The sequence below is a fragment of the Anabas testudineus genome, chromosome 14, assembly GCF_900324465.2.
Source record: "Anabas testudineus chromosome 14, fAnaTes1.2, whole genome shotgun sequence".
Taxonomy (NCBI): Eukaryota; Metazoa; Chordata; class Actinopteri; order Anabantiformes; family Anabantidae; genus Anabas; species Anabas testudineus.
The window spans coordinates 8,066,242-8,086,860 of NC_046623.1; the positions used below are offsets into that span (position 1 = coordinate 8,066,242).

At 39.9% G+C, this 20,619-nt stretch overlaps 1 protein-coding gene across 1 annotated transcript; it reads left to right on the forward strand.

The window, feature by feature from the left end:
- The first annotated feature begins 29 nt into the window (after positions 1-29).
- Positions 30-18,434, forward strand: ubash3ba (ubiquitin associated and SH3 domain containing Ba). The gene is made up of 14 exons (XM_026370789.1): positions 30-885; positions 12,551-12,604; positions 12,831-13,017; positions 13,201-13,399; positions 13,693-13,862; positions 14,019-14,227; positions 14,726-14,870; positions 14,969-15,089; positions 15,202-15,324; positions 15,433-15,525; positions 15,712-15,856; positions 15,952-16,058; positions 16,696-16,805; positions 16,907-18,434. The coding sequence occupies exons 1-14, from the start codon at positions 758-760 to the stop codon at positions 17,042-17,044; spliced, it is 1,929 nt and encodes a 642-aa protein (XP_026226574.1). The 5' UTR covers positions 30-757; the 3' UTR covers positions 17,045-18,434.
- Positions 18,435-20,619: the final 2,185 nt, after the last annotated feature.

Here is a 20,619-nt window from a genome sequence, read left to right on the forward strand (position 1 = left end):
CGCCCACCTTCGCAGACAGGAAGTGTGACCAACTTTTTCCACACAGCCTGGACACTTTCCACCAGACTACGTCAGCTGATCTGATTAGATATTGTGTGCAAATGTGACACCCCGTGCGTCTGACCGAGAATACGTGTGTGTTACTTTCGGTTTTATCCCTTTTTTTTTTTTTTTCGCCCGATAGCCACATTGATTTCCTGTCCTCTCGCGAGCCGCACTGTCCCTTTAAGTGAGGAGGCCACGCAGTAGGAGCTCCAGTCGATCAGTGGCTGAGCCGCCGCTCACTCAGGACCCATTCATAAATAAGACATCGTGTGGAAAGGAAGCTCCGATAGTCGCATCTGATTTTTCATTCAGCGGACCGGATGCGAGGGTTGAGCAGGAACCAGACATGTTCACCTCGATCGGGGACGGTGAATCGGGGGCACGGCTGAGAGAGCAGAAGTGACTTCCCATGGCTGACCCCCCTGCTGATGGTTTTGACTTCATGTGTGAGCCGATCCAGCTCAGAGCATTTCACAAACCGCAAGAAATGCGCGTTTCCTCGCACGGGTTGATGCTGTGTTTGTGCTTCCGCTTGACACAAGTCATCCTGGTCTAAATAATCTACCGCTTCCAGCTTTCTTTCTTTCTTTCTTTCTTTCTTTCTTTCTTTCTTTCTTTCTTTCTTTCTTTCTTTTTATTTTTTTGTCTGTTTAAATAAATGAAAATACACCAGAGGAGCCGAGGAGCTGACATACCGATGGAGCAGTGAGTTATGGCAGCTAAAGAGGACCTTTATGCCAAAGTGACCCCGCGGAGGCAGCGCCAGAGCCGACCGAGCACCGTCAAACATGGGTCCACTCTGGACGTGCTGCTGTCCATGGGCTTCCCCAAGACCAGAGCGTGAGTAGCCCACACAGCTGCACTGTCCCAGGACACACACACACACACACACACACACACACAGACCCTCTCTCTCTCTCTCTCTCTCTCTATAACAGCCTAACTAAGGAGGATTTCCTGCAGCACACTCTTTACCCAGGTCTCCTTTATCTGTCTCGCTGCACGCTTCTATCTCCACATCCTCAGCTGATACGAAGCATCTCCACAGCTGAAAGGAGCCGATACACGTCTGCTCTGCCGTCTCATCTCACACACCACAGCCGTTCAAACTCCATTTATTCTTGTTTTCTACTTAAATCCAGCCTGCATCGTTGTTGTTACATGGTTGTTGCTGCTATTTTGACATAACACTGCTAAAATAGAGTATAGAGTATAAAGTCTTCAAGGCTTTGTAACAGTAATACACTGTAAAGTACTCCTGCACCCAGTTTCTCAGCATAATAATGTGTGTAGAGCAAGGATCAAAAGTACAACTCATACAGTATGTATACAGAAAGTGCTTAAATACACTGTACCTGAAGGCAATACCAGTGTATATTTTGCTAAATATATCTATATAAGAACATATCTAAAAACCTCTCAGAAACAGTAGCAGTTAAAAAAGTAGCGTTGTAGGAAGTCCAAAATTGTCCTCTGAACATACTCACGCACAGGTACTTCAACTTTGTACACGAAGACGTGCACTTGCATGTGTGCAAACTACATCTGCAACTAACAGTTATGCTTTTATTCTAGATCAATGTGCTGATTATCTGATGTATGTTTACCACTTTGGTTGATAAATTTCTGAAATGCTGAAAAAGTATGTGACAGTTTTGTGTGCCCAACAGTCCAACATGAGAAAATATTCACTTGACATTGATAATAAATCAAGAAGAGCAGCAAATCATCAAATTAGATGAAGTGGAACTAGGCAATGTTTGGTATTTTTGCTTGAAACTTGACACAAATCATTATCTAAGCATCAAAATAATTTCTTATAGTATTAAGGAGGAATGCTGACGAAGCTCGGTGTTGTCAGAGTCCGATCCTCTGACAGTCCTGCACACTCTCCAACACTTCTTCCCATTCATCCTTGAGATGAGAAGTTGCCAGGAAACAAGCAAACAGCAGATTATGTAATTACATAAAAAAGTGACAATGTGAAGCTATTTGTCAATTGAAGCCACAGAGCTGATATAAATGTTAGATGTAGAGGTGCTATATTCTCAGTGAATGGGAGAGCAACCTGTTACTTTTTCAAAGCAGCTTGAATCCTTTTACACCTGAATTCAGCCTTTGATATGATTCGAAATTGTAACTTCACGGCTCAGTTTTTCACATCTCGGCATCCCGTTGCTGCACAAGGCCTACTGTACCTATTCACATAATCTATAATCATAATGTCCCTTCTCATTGTTCGTGTTATCAGTGGCTCCAGTGTTATATATTAAGCTCAATGATTTGAACAGACTCATCCCACACAAAAGCCTTTATGTGCTGTGGGTTTCAAAATGGTGTTCCACTTAACAAAAGAGAGCTGAAGAAGTTCACTTTTGTCAGCAGCAGCAGTAATCTCACAGCGCTGTGATTAACTCCCAGATCTGGGTTCAGAATATCTCCACATGTACCACAAAGGACTAAACTATAGTAATGGGTGTTGACAGTCAGCAGAGTAAGTAGGCCAAAACTGTTGAAAAACCATTTCTCTTTCAACAAGACAGACACAATATCTCCAAAATGAATTTTATCCTGAGCACGAGTCTCGAAGGTCATCGTAGCTTTCATCACGGTGCAGCTCTCTCTCCTGCCTAATGAACCACCGCAGACAAAATGACTGACTGGCTTTGGTTATATTTGCAGACTCGCATCTATTATTGATGACAGACTAATACATTTTTATTTGATCAAGCCTATGAAATCGTAATGCAGCAGAATAATTTAGCATCCTTACTTTGAAGTCCGTCTGGTCTGATGTCAGTAAGGACACAATGACAGTGATAAGAGAAAATACAGGTAGTCCTGTAATATAAACTATGCACGTGTGAATGGGCTGAAACAAGCAATAGTGAGAGTGAGTGATATTTGTGCAAAAAACCCAGGTGTTTGAGTTTGTGTGTTTGAGTTTGGTTTGCCTTGACCCCTTTTCTGTCGTGCTTATGACGCAACTTTATTCCAATAATAATATGCATGAGTAGGACTGGTTATTAATTGAAAAATGTCAATAATAATGCTAAAAAACATTTCAATGCTTTGTGTAATGGCTAAAGGAGGCATTTGTGATGAACCCCGAGTAGATAATTTCCTCAGCTCTGCAGAGTTTTTCAACAGTCTTGGTTTTACAGCTGACACCTTTTCTTTTTTTGGCTGTAGGGTGCTTAAGTGGTGGTTACACCCCAAAGTGACATTGGTTCTTCCACGGAAAATAAGTCACTGGTGATGTAGTAACTATTTGCATGACTAAACGGTGAGCTGATGTAGCTGGCGAGCTAACTGTTAACTTGGGAGCTAAGCTTCAGTAGGACCTGGTGTTAGTTTTGGTTTTGTCCCTGGTGTTCGGTTTACATCCCCCTGCTCTTTTTTTCACTACTGCAAAGCGTTGTACTGCATGTTTTTTCCTTTATTCTCAATAAAAACTTATTGAGGATGGAAAATGAAGCTAAATTGAGATTTAAAATGAGAGAACGAAGAATGAATGAATAATAAGTTTGACTATGGTCAGACATTCGATGAAAGTTAAACAAATTTCAGCCTTCCGTATCATTTGACTTGTCACATCTGGATCCTGTGCAGGCCGTCACATTTGAACCTTATCTTCAGCCACCACACCCGATACACTGCAGTGAAATACCTAAATAATCTATTTGCATAGTTTGCTGTTAGGCCTTTGCTTAACTGTTGGTGGGCGAAGAAAAAAGGAATAATAGAAAAATTGTTTATCAGTCATAGCTTCAGGGAACAAGGGCTTCATTGTGTTTGAGTACGGAGCAGAAATTCATGCACAAACACACACTCGCACACACACACACATACAACAGCCCTTCTGTTTTAATTGGGGGATTTTGTGCTGAGTCATTCAGGAAAGGACAAGCACAATCAGATAGGAGCTGGGTGGACAGTGCTGATGGTGCCTGATGGTCAGAGCCAGAAACTGATCCAAACCGATACAGAGTTTTATCGTGTTGTCTCTCTCGTTTGCTGCTCCTCACTGTGAACCAGTTTTTTACTGTGGTTTATTAAGATCATAGGTTGGATCATAGTATTATTTATTGTAGTGTGGAGCAGGTAGAGCAGTAACTAGTGTCTATTGGAGCTGTCACGGTGCTTGTCACTTCCTTGTCATGTGTTATTATTAGCTTCCATCCTCCTCCCCGAGTCATCACCTGGTCTAACTAGTGTTGTAGCATTCAGACATGCTTAGATCATGAGGTAATACACCCTCCTTTAGCCAGGACAGTCTTTAAATCAGCTGGAACTAGAATCAACTGGAAAAGTATATGTAAACTAGTTTGATAATAATAATTGTTCTCCTAATTTTTTATGCACATGTCTTCATGTTTGGATTTTGGGCCGTTGATTGCTCACAAACGGTGGGAAAATAAACACAGCAGCTTTTCCACAACTGTCTTAAATTTAGAAAAGACAGTTAATCAGTTACTTGAGCAAATAATCAGAAGATCAATAATGGAAAAAAAACCTGTTAGATGTTTTTAGTTACTTGATAATTATAGTGGCTTCAGCTAGAGGAATTAAATACGATGCATAAAATGACCTAACTAAAGTGTAATCTACAGCACAGGCTATAAAACAAACTGAATGAATGAATGAATTAATATTCTGTTCACCATATCATCATGATCATCACGGTTTGCCTGTTTACTGAGAGGTGTTTAGATGTTTGTGGTTTTATTGGCAGATTTCGTCAGAGCAGCGGCATTTCTATATTATATAAAAGAAAAAAAATCACTCTTTTTTTTTTTTCAGTGATTTTCTTTTTGTACCCGTGGCTGCATCACAAATGTGTGTGTACTCATGGAGCGCTTCTTGTACAGGAACAGTCCCTCTTTATTTCGGTCACAGTGCAGCGCTTATCTGATGACATATCACTGATCTGAACTATAAATATTTCTCAACGTTTCTGTCTTATTCTGAAACTACCAACTTAAATTGGCTTTGTTTTAATTTGTTGGTTTCTGACAGTGGAGACCAGCTGAAATCCTTATTTTTACATTGGAATTCCCGAAAAGTGAAAAGAATATGGATCACCATGAGGAAATTGACTGAGCCCATTTGAGGACGTGGATAGCTTAAATTAACAACTTGGCTTTAGACAAATAAGATGCTAAGTTGTTACGATCAACACGAGACTGCGGTTATTTCATGTCAGTCGTGCGTGAAGCGCAACCCTACCTCAGAGCATCTGTGTAAATAAAGTGGTAAATTGGTTCAAATGTGTTGAAATGGGAACACATTCGAATATGATGTTACACGTATGAGTGTAATCGTCGTCCGGTGCTTTGTTTTGTTTAGTTACACTGAGGAGTAATGTGGCAATTGTGAGCGAGGGAAACAGGAAGTTGATGACCGAAATGTACCAGAACGCAGACTGCAGTGACACAGAACGAGGAGGAGAATTAAAGATAAAAAAAAAAACCTTTTTACTCTTTCTGGTACTAGCAAGATGAAGAACTATTGAGCCAGAAGGCATTAAAACAGAATTATGGCATATTTTAGAACAATTACAGATGTTCTCCCGGTGACACTGTGGAGAAAAGACAAAAGAAAAAACGTACTTTGCTCTTATGTTGTTGTGTTGAAGCCTGAAGCACATATGGTAGCAACAAACTGTCTCCATCATCTCATTTGGACTAAATCTGTTGTTCGCTGTGAAATAAAACACATTTGCTGTACGTGTTCAAAGCGAGCTGCAGTTTCTAATTAGGAGACACAATCTGAAGAATAGACTTAGTTTAGTAGTGTTTAACGGTGGTACAGTTCTTCAGGTCGGTCCTGACAAATGAAATTGTCTTTATTCCCTCACACATGTCATCGTCTCCCATCGTGCCTCTCGAACAAAGACATCAAAGCCACTGTGGTTACTGAGCTATAACACATCTGGCTGAGATAAACCTTATGTACAGTAAACGCGTATATTTGTCACCCCGTAAGCCTTTTTGTGTTTTAAAGAGGAAGTTGGCGTGGATGCTGACTGCATGAGACTGTTCTCCCACTTAGATTTGTTTCATAACTTTTGTCATCCCCACAGCTACATGTAAAACTCCACTGTTATCTAACAGGCAGAAAGGCATCATGAGAAACCGCTCTAATTCATGTGAAGGCCCCGCCACACAATATGCATACATGTGTCATGTTGGCTTGCATGCAAATTGTAAGAACAAAGTCTGTATTCGATACGGCCAAGAGGAAGTCGCCCATTTCCGGAAGTGGCTTGTGACCTTTACAGAGCGCTCTGTTAAGAGTGTTGGTTTAAGAGCGCCCGAAGCATGAGACGCACATCTGCTGCACATGGCGAAAAGATTGATTTACTGAATAAGTTGAACCACGACTGCTGAATGAAAAGAAAAAAAGAACTTAAAACGCTTTATGTGGAGACCTTTTACATTTCACGGCTCACTTTCCGATTGAATTTTAAAGGGAAGGTCTTGATTTGGGTGTTCAAAGTATGCTTTGGATGTCGTCAACATGACAAATACCAACCATGACTGTAACTTAGGCTGTGGGATTTGTGTAATACATCCTGGGACTTTGAGGAGTGCTGTGTGATGCATCACAGTTTTGGCACAGCGCCTTGTATTCTTAGTGAAACATTTGCTTTGTGCACTTTGACTCGTCTCACTGACGTCAGGCGTGGCTAAAAATAACACTTAAACAGCACTCTTTATTTTAGTTTTGACAGAAGCATTGCTATTACAACAGTCTTGAATATCAGCACAAAGACCTCCACAGTTTATTTAATGGTGTCAGTCTCTGACTTGCTCTGCCTGACATCTTGGACCACTCAGCTCTCTTCTCTTAGAGATGATCACGCGAGAGGAAGAGAAGCAGTTCCAGACACAGGCCGTACACAGCTAGTTTTGTCACAATCGTAGTGGTGAAATGTTGATTTGTTAGACTTGAAATGAACATTATCATCATCATCACAGCCTCCTTCACAGTGAATTTTACTCTACTGTAGTTGTGTTTGTGGTGCTCGGTATACGCATGTCTCAGTCCTTTATGCATGTTTCTGTTGTGCGGACATCCTGACAGCTCATACGGTTATATGTGAAAGAACTTAACTCTGATGTCAAGAGGTTGTAATATACTCTTTAGCACAACAGGCAATGGAAGCAGTGTAAACAATTCAATCCTGCACAGAGACGGAGATCTCCGCCGTGCCCTAATAAAGAAATATCATCTAGTGTGATCTTGTGGCTCACAGCAATTAAGATCTACTGCACAGATTATTGAGCTGAATTTGGTTCTGGATACACAAACTTTACAATTAGTGGACACAAGTCATTGTTGGTTTTAGCTGCTTTATGACATTTTACAACAGTAGTAGTGGAGTGAAACCGAGCAGTCAGCTGGTGAAGTGGTTGATAAAAAAAAAAAAAAAAGGCCGTAGTGTTGGTGTTTGGCTGGGCGTGGGCACACCAAGCCTGAGTGTAGTCAGCCAGACTCAACGTTAGGAATCACATTTGCTCTGCTGACCGGGCTCTCCTTAGGGTGCAGTCTGGTGTTGCACAGCGGCAGGGCTCTCAGCAGTGTTAGTGCGATAAGTGGCTAGAGATGTGTGTTCACCATCAGCTTGTAAACAGGAAATGTTGATTCGTTCGAGCTGAGTCAGGAAGGGCCTTTGGGAATGTATAGCTGCAAGCTTTGTGGCCTGTGGACGCATGTGTCATGCGGCACGGTGACATTGTTCTCTTCAGTTTTAGACGATGGCTGCTTTTGTCTCGTTCTCTTCATGCCTTATATGTAGCCACGAAGAGTGTGGCATTCATGTAGTCTCACAATAACTTTGAAACACAATGTTTGCTGGAGATATTTTTAATAATGTGGATGCAGGAATGCATTCGCTATATGTGGCTGAAATGCAAAGGTGTTTGCAATATTGTCTGCAGCAGTGGTGCCTCTGCAAATAAAGTAAAGGCCCGCAGTAATGGTCATTGTCATTTCTGAAAGCCATAACTACCACAGAGAGGAGTTCGCTCTCTGTCTTCGCTCTCTAATCTGTTTTATCTTTGTCTAGCTGTGAACAGGAAATGCATTTTATAAATAACTTACACAGTCCTTGCTAAGAGATTTTTAGAGTTAGCTATAGTTATTGAGGACAGTTTGTCCAGGACTGTTTCTATTACGGTGGAGCATACAGAAAATATTTGAAAGAGAAAAAAATCAATTAAGCAAAAAAACAAACTTTTCATTTTAGAAATGAACGAAGGGAATAAACATTTAAATCTGGAACTGCCTGTATGTTGTTGTTTCCAGAATAAATAGTTCAAAAGACTATTTTGCTATCTGAAACAATATTGATGCCAAACCCCTGCTGGTTTGGCATCAGCAATGTGTCAACTTAGGCTTTGGAAAATTAGCGTGATGGGTGTTTTTTTTTTTATTGTTTTCTGGCATGTAACCACCAAACTAGCACTGATTCAACTGAGAAAAAAAATTAGTTGAAGCGCTGTCTCTAGTGTAAGAAACAGAGTGGTATAGCAGCAGATCTGGTACCAAACCTTAAAGTGAAAGTGTTGCACTATATAAAAAAAAATCCACAGTGTAAAGCTGCTGAGATTTAAGATAAGAAGCTGCATTATACAAAGGGTCTAGATTTGCACATCAGTTTATGTATAGTGTCAACACTGTGCACGCAAGACTTCACGACAGAGCCAGTGTCTTCTTGCTGTCTCATTTTGGGCCGTAGATTAACAACAAACCTGTTTTTTCTCTGAAGCTTTTTTTGGACTTACTTTACTTTATTTTATAGTGCCATGGTTAAACGGTTTGTTGGAGTCATTGTTATGATGTGACCACATGTTTATGACCAGCCGTGATCCACAGTACTGCAACGCCCAAATTACCTGAAGCTTGTGCTTACATAATAATAGCCTGTTTCCAACATGGCTGTGCTGGTGTGGATAAAAAGACGACTCTTAGGCTAATTATCCTCTGCCATAATCTATAGGCCCAATTTTAGGTTATGCCATCATAAAATATGTGTAATTACCACTTTTTACACTGCACCTGATACATACTTCATAAAAATGTCTGAAAACAGTATTGTCCAGTATAGGACATGAGTAAAGGCAAATCGAGAAACCCATGAAAACAAATAAACTAGCTTAAGAATATCAACAATTTTAGATGTATTAAACCAAACCAATTGAATTTAAATTACTACTGATATGTTTGTTTTAATGCAACAGATTATTATAACAGTTATAAAAAAACAGATGCAAAAATGCAGGATCAAGTTCATAATCATAAATGCATCATTTGACCAGAGGTAGTAAAGGTTATTGCTAGGATCTAATTCTATGGATTAAAACCACAAAAGCAAAATCGATCATTGTGGGAAGCACAAGTAAGTAGAGCTCATGGTGCTGTGTTAGCTGCTCGTCATCTCTCCGATTGTCCGACCCGTCTAATCAGTGCACTCTTCACGCCACAAGATAGCAGTTATTAAGCTGAGTCATGAACAGAGCTATAAAAGCATAAAAGCAGAGTCTGACTAACTCCTATGTTCTGCTATTAGGTCAATTCTTCTCTTAGTTTAAGAGAGGGTATGTGACCAAGCAGTACATGGTCTGTATTTACATAGTGCTCTCTAACTTATTGGTACACAAAGTGCTCTTATACGTTTCTTCTAAATCAGCCATTCTCACTCATACACACAAACAAACACACACTCAGCAGAGGCAGAGCTTACGTACAAGGTGCCTGACACCCTGGAAGCAACTTGGGGTTCTTGTCTTGCTCAAGGACACTTTTACACGTGGGACTAGGTGGACCTGGGGATCGACCCCTCTACTACCTCAGACGGGCGGCTCACACAAATACTATTTAATTCAATTCAATTCAGTTTATTTACACAGCGCAGTAGTAGCTATGAAGCACAACGATGACACACATGACTGTTGAGCATTATAGAAAGTACAGGAACCCACCAAAGGGAGAGAAAACTACTACTACTACTACTACTACTACATTTAATAAAATGCTCCAATAATGGGCAACTTCACACATTCCTACAGTGCTACTGTGGGGAGCAAATGTCTATGAATCATATCCTGATATTAAAAGAAAAATATTAAAATAATAATAGATATTAAAAAACCTCTGTGCTTCTACCTGAGAAACTCTTCCAGATACATCATGTGGAGGAGTCTTTCACTTCAGATGATGGATGCTGATAGTAGAGAGCCTTTTTAACCTGCTCCTCCAGAATTACTTCAGATGACATTTGAATTGATTTTCAGCTTGAAGCAAAAGCTGCAATCTAGAGACGGCGGAGGGAAGTTTGCCTACCTAACTAAAATATAGTCAAAATACATATTAGATCAGATGTGACTTGTTAGAACTGAAACAGAATTAATTTTATATGTAGACCTTAAGTGTTGGCTGTGAAATTTTCTTTTTTTTTTATTTAATCATGTCTGTTTCCATCTTATTTCATCTATTGTATAGCAGGCTATAAACCAGCAACAGATTCTAGTAAATATAGCAGCCTAAAAAGATTACATTCACATAAACCTTGTATAATCTCAGCGAGCATGCTCACGGACACAGTGGTAAGACCTTTCCTATTATTTCAGTCGCATAAACGGCACTGAGATAAGACTCAGTGTTGCAGCCTGGGTTGGATTTTGTGATGTCTCAGTCACATCTGCCTGTAATCCCGTAATGCCTGCTGAAGGAAAATCCCCTTCTTTCCCTCTGCCTCCGCAGCATCAGGTGGAATATTTGAGTAACATGGAGCCAGTCTTAGTCTTTCTACATGTGGTAGTACTTTATACTGTGACACTGACAATGGACCAATTAGATAAAATGTTGTGATTGTCATTTAACAGTAGTCGACTGCTTCAGATGGACGAACATGAGACTTTATTACTTTATATTAGGGGTTTTGATGCTTTCTCTCTTTTTGTGTTTAATTCCATTTCCCCTGCACATATTTATGTGTATATGTGCGCTTGCTGAAGTACATTACTGTTCCCACCCTGCCCGCTCTTCTCTGTCAGGCATCACTGCCCCATGGCTTGGGGACGTTGCCGTATCTAGGACCCTCTCAGTGGGACAAGTTTAAAAATAGCTCATTCAATTTGAACACTAGAGTGGCACAATGAAGGCTGACAACATCGCCACACATATAGATTTGACATGTCTTTATCGCTCTGTAAATTAAGTCAGACGTTCCGGCTTTGCGATGGTACAGAAAACCACTTCCTGCTTGTTCGTGTTGTTTTCTTAGCAACTGTAGATGGAAATCTCCACTATTAAAATGGCCAATTGGAGCAGTGATGAAGGACAGCGCAGTTACGTTTTAAGGTGGCAGCAGTTTTTGGCCATAGTGTGAAGTTAAAAAGAGTTTTAACACTCATTGACTGTGGGCTGGGCTGTGTTTCACATCACACACAAAGAACTGAGAGAAGAGGCGAAAGCCTTGTAGATGAGTTTTAAAGGTTAAATACTGTGGAGACAATGCGTAGTTACTCAAAACATCATTTCCTGTTGCTTAACAATAAAAGGAGACATGTTCCTAAACCAGCTCTTTTTTCAGTTATTTATCATGGATCTAGTTTATAGAACATAAAAAAAATAAAACCACATCGTCACCAACTCCTATTATAATGATATACTGCACATATAAACTAAATTTAGTAATATTTAGTGGATGTTTGCGCTGTCAAGAGCTAAATCTTTTGTAGACAAACCCATAAAGCAGAGTGAGCGTGCACTGTGTTTGATCGTTGATCATGTTTGTCACTGAATGCGCCGATTGGCAAAAAAGAAAGTAGCGTTGAGACGTTGGTACCGTGAACCGCCCGGACTACAGTCACATCTACTTGCTCTGTGTCAGCCCTGTCAAAGTCAAAGAAAGCTGCTCGAATCCCTTCAGAGGCGGCCTGCGATGTCAGAGACTTTATAAAAAGACACTAATTAGATTTTGAGCACTTGAGAGTAGTCGTGTAATCTGCTCTGCCTTGTTTCAGAAAGTGACACAGATAAATGATGTTGTACGACGTGGACCCTGCTGTGCATAAAACATAAGGCATCATTTGTGTTTTATTTTGTCAAAGTCACTCTCATAATTAGTGATCTAAGTGTACTGTAGTGACATCAGTTTCATGTTAGATCCAGCATGTGTCAGTGCTGTACGTATGCCCATACCAGTCCTGTGATTATGTGGTGAACACACTGTTCTGATGATAGTAGTGATTTGTTCAATATTTCAATAAAGCTGTGTCAGAAGAGTATCAGTGTGCTTTCATTAGGCCCTGCTATGATTAATGAACCCTCTATTGTATGCTTGTTGTTATTTTACTGCTCTCTTGAGATGTTTGCTCTTTGTTCTTTGTCAAGTGGAAGTGCAGCAGTCTTCTCCTAATAAGCCCAGCTCCCGAAGAGAGACTATCGATTGTGTGACCGTGCTTTGATCTCTCTTGATCTTTCTCTTTTGCAGCTTGAAAGCTCTGGTTTCGACAGGAGGCAAAAACGTCCAGGCAGCGTGTGACTGGTAAGAACAACTTATTTCCTCACACACACTCTTTTCGCACGTCTCAGTGTGTAGTGTGAAAGCAAACAGACACTCTTAAAAACATAACACCTGCTGACCTGTCTCCTCAGCACACTGTGCTGTTGCAGCAATACTGCCCTCTGCTGAGCGTGAGCTGCCCTCTCACCTTCTTCAGCTTTTTACTCATCATCTCATGTGTTCTTGGGTGTGTCATCTGCTTCTCCAGGCTCTTCTCCCATGTGGATGACCCTTTCCTGGATGATCCCCTGCCCAGAGAGTATGTGTTATATCTGCGCCCCAGTGGACCTCTGCTCCAGCAGCTCTCACACTTCTGGCAGCAGTCCCGCTTCTCCTGTGGCAAGAATAAGGCCCACAACATCTTCCCCCACATCACCCTCTGCCAATTCTTCATGGTCAGTCTCAGCCTTATTCTGTGTGTTTGTGTTTGTTTATACTGTCATATACAGTAATATACTGTATATTATAAACTTAATAATATAGTTTATGCATTTATTGCCAGTTTGTTGTTGTTTTTAGTCTCTCTATTGCGTCAAAGTGGTTTGTTTCAACATTGATGCTGACCTGTTTCTCCGCAGTGTCCCGATGGGAAGGTGGAGGCCCTGTCTGAGGCTCTCCAGGCCACTGTGACTAAGTGGAAGGGTCGTATACCCATGCCCCTCCCCCTGGAGCTCTATACCTCCTCGACTTTTATCGGGCTCTTTGTGGACGAGCAGTTGGCAGAGGTGCTGAAGCATTTCGCTGCAGATTTTGCTACAGAAGCTACAGCTAAAGCAGGTTTGAATCCACTTATGCTCCTTCTGAGAAAATCACACCAACACACCAGCAACAGTGTCTTGTTAATACAGCATGCTTAGGTAAATACTACTAAAAACTACAACTCTAAACAGTTGTGTATTAATTGCATTTATTGGAATCATATGTTGACATGGGCTGAACGGTATCACCAGGAGATGCATTACCTCAGTGCCGTACTGCACTACATTGGATTGTACAGGTATACCGAATACAGTGGCCAGTGAATGTATCTACATAAGATGTTCACATTTCTATATTTTTCTTTTGTCCAGATGTTCATGTCGAGCCTCATAAAAAACAACTTCATGTCACTTTGGCGTACCACTTCCAATCCAGTCACCTTCCAGTTTTGGAGAAGTTAGCCAAAAGCATAGATGTGTCTTCGGGCTGCGATTGGCTCGCAGTTCTCTTCTCTCGGGACATTCGATTTGCTAACCATGAGGTAGATCTACTCTCTAAGAAACTAACACTTTCTCTATTTCCCTTGCTAAGTGATCACTCTGGCACTTCAGATTCTACATTAAATTAAAAGTAAAAATGTTAAAAATGAAGTACTACTTTCTAACTCTAACATTTGTTAACTGTCTGCCCCCTGTAGACACTGCAAGTCATGTATCCGTATTTGCCTCAGAATGACGATGAGCTCGAGCTCCTCACAGGAGATTTTATCTTCATGTCTCCGGTGGAGCAAAGCACTGCCAGTGAGGGCTGGGTGTTTGGCACCTCGCTGGCCACAGGGCTGTCTGGCCTGCTGCCTGAGAACTACGTCAGCCGCGCTGATGAATCTGACACATGGGTTGTCCATGGGTAAGAAAGTGAAGCACAACACTCGGCATAAGAATGAATCCATACTGGGAGGCCCTAGATTTGCATTAGAAAATGTATGTGCACATATAGTAAAGACAGATTATTATCTCAAAGACGCCAACACCCTTCTTGCATAAATAAATAACTAACAAACAAATACCTACAGTCTGAATTTTAACAGGTTGACTCAAATGTGCACAGATGAAGAGGTGTTTGTTGCTGAACTGAAACATTAAAGCTTAATGATTTACACTTCACCTGGGTTCCTCCACCCACATTAGTACACACCACTCTCTGAACAGGTTATGGATGGACGGATGTTTCCTTCTTTGTACTATAGATCATTGTAGATAATCTGTTTTGTTATATTTTTTAATCCTTGTTTTTTATTGAAACACAAAACATAAGACATGATATGAAACACATAATAATAATAAAAGTTGACAGAACGTCAAAAAAAAGATTGAGTTAAATTCTCTGTGTCTATCTACTCCTCAGGTCTCACTCCGTCCTCAACTGTGCCTCTCCATCTAACTCTGGCAGCACCATGGGTGGGTTGTTATTTGATGGGCAGCTGAACGACAGTCTACTTGACAGTCTTATGGATCCTTCCACCCTCACCGGTCTCTGTCCACCCATGCAGGTGCAGCTTTGTCCTATTATCTAATTTTTCCTGTTGCTTGCAGACAAAAGGGAATTGCTGGTGTGAAGAGAACATAATCATCAACATCTTTTCCTCAGGTGTCAAGGCCAGCTAATCAGTCCTCCCTGTCTAGGATGAGACTGTTTGTGTGTCGCCATGGAGAGAGGATGGACGTGGTGTTTGGGAAACACTGGATCACTCAGTGCTTTGACTCCAAAGGTTTGCATGAAGGAGAGATTTATAACGACACGTTTCCATGATGCAAGCTTACACTTGACTCATGATTTCAGTATTTCGTTGTTGTGTAAGATTTTCATTTGTGTTTGCTCAGGCCGATACTTTCGCTCTAATCTCAACATGCCATCCAGCCTGCCAGCTAGAAGCGGAGGTCACCGGGACTATGATAAAGATTGTCCAATTACTGTGTTTGGCTCCACCCAGGCGCGTCTCGTAGGTCAGTACATTTTATACTCATAATATTTTGATGGTAGTAAAAATTATGTTTCTACTGTTTACAGCAAAACGCTGTTAATCACATTGTGTTTGGCTCCACATATCTTAGGTGAAGCCTTGTTGGAAAGTCACACCACAATAGACTTTGTTTACTGCTCTCCTTCTCTTCGCTGCGTCCAGACGGCTCAGCACATTGTGCAGGGTAGGACCTCATCTACATTACCCACATCAGTACTCTGAGCAGTCACAAACATGTTACACAGCATCTATTCAGGTCCTTATGGCGTCTTGGTAATACTGTAAGATTATTGATTATTATTGTACCTGGAGTCATTATTAAGAAAATTTAGTCTCTGACAGCTCATGCCTGTGTTTCGCTCTGCGTCAGGTCTCCAGCAGGAAGGAAAGACAAAAATCCGAGTGGAGCCTGGATTGTTTGAATGGACCAAGTGGGTTTCAGGCACATGCTTACCCACCTGGATCCCCCCAGCTGACCTGGCTGCTGCTAACCTGAGTGTGGACACAACATACAGGTACACAAGAACACCAGTGTTATGACAATCTAATCACTTTTGAATGTGATACTGTAATCTGTTAAAGTCTTCTCTATCTATTGTCTTATCCCTAGACCTCATATTCCCATAAGTAAGTTGACCGTGTCAGAGTCTTATGACACCTACATCAGCAGGAGCTTCCAAGTGACCCGAGAGATCCTGACAGAGTGCAAGAACTTGGGTAAGGTGGAGATTTAAAAGTGTATCCAGGGTTTTAACTTAATGCCGAGCACCATTCATTGCTTCAAAGTTCAGATAAAACAGATCCAATTGAACTGTTTAATTAAAGTAAAGCCAAAAAAGCTTCTAGTCACTTAGGCTTTTACTGCAGTCTTCTTTAGTTGTTGTTTGTTTGCTTAACCCTGGGTTAAAGCCTGGGGATTGACTTGACTTGTCTAAAACCTTCCACTTTTTCACTCTGGTGAAGATGTATGTTGAGAGTGCGGCATGTTATAGATAATTTTCTCGCTCCTCCCCTAGTTTGGATGCATTCCTTTGAAAATGTGAAAACAAAATGTTTCTGTGCACCTCTGAATTCATTTTGCTGTTATCATGACAAAGTTATACCATCATTGAAGATTAGTGAACCTGTTTACGTAGCAGCTGTGATATTGGCTAAAATTCTCGCATCCATCATTTGATCTTAAAGCCAAATGTCTTTTGGGTACAGCAAAGACAAACAAATTAGCCTTGTTGCTTCAATTACTTTCAGAGAGGACTGAATGTTAAGATCCTGAATGGCAAGCTACATATTAGACCATTGAGTGTCAGTCCAGTGAACTAATGGTATCTGTGAAATGTGGTTCTCTTCCGCACAGGAAACACGGTCCTGATTGTGGCCCATGCTTCCTCCCTGGAGGCCTGCACTCGCCAGATACAAGGTCTCAGTCCTCAAAACTCCAAGGACTTTGTCCAAGTTGTCCGAAAGGTCAGTTTACTGCTGTAGCTACAATGCTCCTTTCATTTCTAACTTCTACTCTTAACCTCCTTTTCTTTGATAACATGCACATCTGTCTCTTCTTTGTGCAGATTCCATACTTAGGGTTTTGTGCTTGTGAAGAAATGGGAGACACAGGGGTTTGGCAGCTGGTCGATCCCCCCATCTTGCCTCTGACACATGGACCCAATCACAGTTTCAACTGGAGGGAAATGCTAATTCAAGACTGAAGGATGTGCCATTTGGCTTTTTATCCTATGGTGGCCCTGAACTTCTGGAAAAAAAAAAAAATATTTATTTTGAATCCTGCTCTACTGTAAATCCAGCCCAAGTACCAAAAAGTCTGGTTTCCATCACAGACATCATGCAAAAAAAAGTGCATTCATTGAGGCAAATGTATTCAGACACATTGCTCAGGAATGAGAAAGTACAGTTTGTGTAGAGATCACAGCAAAAATGAGTTTGGGCTGAAGTATGTTGCTTTTCCCCTCAACGTTCCACTTCTTGGCCCAAAATGTGGAGGTGCTATGAGAAATCTGACTATATCTTGATGATTGCTGATGAATCAGGGTTTATGCCATGAGAAGGTCGCCAAGCTCTGTCTGTGGCTCCTCACCAGACGGGGTTGTGAAGACTTTGTATCCCGCTGCCTTCTCACACACTGTGACATAAATTAGATAAGAGAGACTTGTACCACAGAAATATTTTTCCATGTGTCAGACATCATATTATTTAACTTGTAGCTACAACCCTCCTGCCAAAAAGCACAAAAGAAATATTGACAATCAGAGAGAGGAGAGCTGATCTTCATTCTTTCTGGTGCTCAGGTGGGTAGTTTACTATGCTTGTTTGAGTCCTGTAAATGTCATATCATCACCACAGACATTATATGGGGGCTGTGCAGTTTTGATTATCACAGTGGGAGCAACCAAGTCAGTATGTCTCTAGACTTATGTTATTATTTGTCCAAGTGCACTGACTAAAACGTTTGCTTGTTTATCATGTCCCTGATAACCACACTGCTTTCTAAATACTATTATAGTATTTCATTTTTTGGTAATGTCACATGTTTTAAGCGCTTACTGCCTATAATAATTATTTGTTTAATGACTCAGAAATCTATTGATACTCTTAAAAATCAATAAAGCAAGATTGTGGAGTTATGAAGGCCTATGCATAGCAGCCTGTGCCATGTGTTTTGTAAAATAGTTGTCTTTCATGTTAGTGATGAAAGTTGTGGGAAGGTTGCTGGTAATTTGTGGTTCTGTTTTTACACTTGCGTTACACAACAGGGCTATTCTTCTTAAAAGATGTGCAGGGATTGCAATGCACTGACAACCCACAAACAGTTGGGTTACTGTCTGTGTTGCAGTATTGTCAGTCTGATGTAGATCACTCAATTTTCTCTTACAGTAAAGTGTTCACTTGGCAAAGGTGGTAAAACATACCAACCAAAAGGGTTATTGATCCTAACTTTTTACTTTACTATGTACGATCTGCTGGATCTGACCCTTACAGGCACAGGTGAAATGAATGACGTAACCGGAAACTGCTCCAGGGCTCTTAAACACACGTGTTTTTCTCTTGCTGCGATGTGAAACTATTACAGAAAGAAATTAATTCAGTGTTGTTGTTGTTGTTGTTTTTTCCGTGATGGAAACATTTCAAAACGCTGTTAATTTGTGGAGGTTTAACATCATTTTAAGAGTTTTTCTGTTTTCTTTTTGTCTGACTTCTCAACACCTGCAAATGTCTACACAGTTTGGACCCTGAAGTGGAGTCACTGCTACCGTCATAGCATAGGCTTTAAATATTTAACCAAAATATAAACATAACATTATATCAAATCATATACTAGGAAGTCTAGTTAAAGTTAGCACCGGCAACTAGTTAAAAGTTATCCAGCGCCAGCCAGTCTTCCTTCTCTTGCTAACTCAGGTACGTCAATGCATTTAGTGCTTTATTCGTGTGTTTTGTCTATGATATATAAATATATATGTATAGTTTTTTTTAGCAATATTACGAAAGCTGAGCAGTAACTTTAACGTAAACAATATTTACATATTACTGTTATGAATTATTAAGAGCAATTGCCACATGAGTCTGAAACACTCTATGCTATGCTAACATCCGTTTGAGCTAACCTAAGCTAACGTTAGCTTCACACAAAATCAACAAAATCTGCTTTTACTTTTTCATAGCATTTCTTAAATCTCATGGGTTTTATGGTCAGGAAATACTTACTACATTCTCTCAGCTGAAAAAATTAGATCCAAAATCGAAATGTATTCAAGGTTTTATGACTTGAGTACAAACCACTAAATGAAAAAGTGAATTGTCTTCTTCTATAATTAGATTTATCTCACTAGTGCATTTTAGTGATTTTTATTATTAGTGCAAAACCTACAACTAGTCCCATGTTTTTATTTTATAATGCCCTTGACTCATGTTTAATATCCTAATGCATCTGTTTTGAACTTGAACTTGATTGGTTATTTAAAGACCATATGGACATAATAGAGCATGCCATTCATAACTTACCTTAACACAACTTTTATGTTTAAAATATAAAATGTAAAAACATAGACTCTCTCATATGATGTTTACTTCTGTTAGAAATGTTAGAAAGGCAAATGCTACATACACTGTATGTTGTACATTGTGCAACCAACACTAGATGGCGCTGTTTGATGACCGAAGTGGCTCACAGTCCTTCTTATGTGGGGCAGGTTTTTACTTTGGTGATTTGACTTTGAAATTATTATTTTGAGTTAAAAAATACTTTAATTGAATGAAGGTTTTAGCGTGGAAAACACAGGTGTTGCACATATTTTGTAATTATTCTTTTTCATGGTAATAATAAATTAAAAGTTTAGGTGGATTATTTATAAATAAAGAATAAGTGCCTCAATAGAATAACCCAACGAGACAAATCTAGTTACAACAGACTGTTCCCTCTGAAACAGCATATTTTGAAACATATCCTGAAAAACAATTACATACATATTTATATGTACATATACATGCTTATTCTGATTGTTTTCCTAAATTAAAATAAGCTTGTTTGTTTATATTGTTTTAAATGTCATCCATGCATTACCCTGCAGGACTCAGTGGAAATGAAGAGCAACATCCCTGCAGGTAGGCACTCATAAGCCCAGAGATGAGTGAACTGAACTCACTATATTAAGAATTGGTTAAATATGGTATTTGTTCACAAGTGGCCATGTAGATTAGATTGGATCAGTTATGTTTAGCGATACTTTTCTAAAATTTATTTTTTAATTTTAGTTTCTAAACAGATACAAATGGTTATATGTAAAAATGTTTTCATAAAGTGTTAAAATATTGTATTTGTGCAAATGTATTTCACTAACGTGACTTCCGGCATACACAATTACTGTATTATTTTTTTCCCCCACTTAAAATATAACTACATTCATTTGTTTTTAAAATATGCAGCCAATCTCTCTTGCTTATAATTAAACAACCAAACCTAAAAAAGTATGTGGAATGGTTGTTTTTACTGTTTTGTTCTTGAACAAAAATCTTTTTTTTTCTTTTTTCTTTTACTGATTTTTGCCATCTGAGTCAGTGTGAACTCACAGAGTGGGAACTGAGCTTTGTGTCAGAGACTGACCAAGAGTTGTATATTGACCACTTTATTAGAGAATAAGATACAGGCTTAGTGTGATCTAAATAATAAACTCAGACTGTGTTTCTGGCATGAAACCATCCAAATGTTTAGTATTTTTAATGAAACTTCTATTTTAAGGACAAATAGACATTTCATCCATTCACTTTA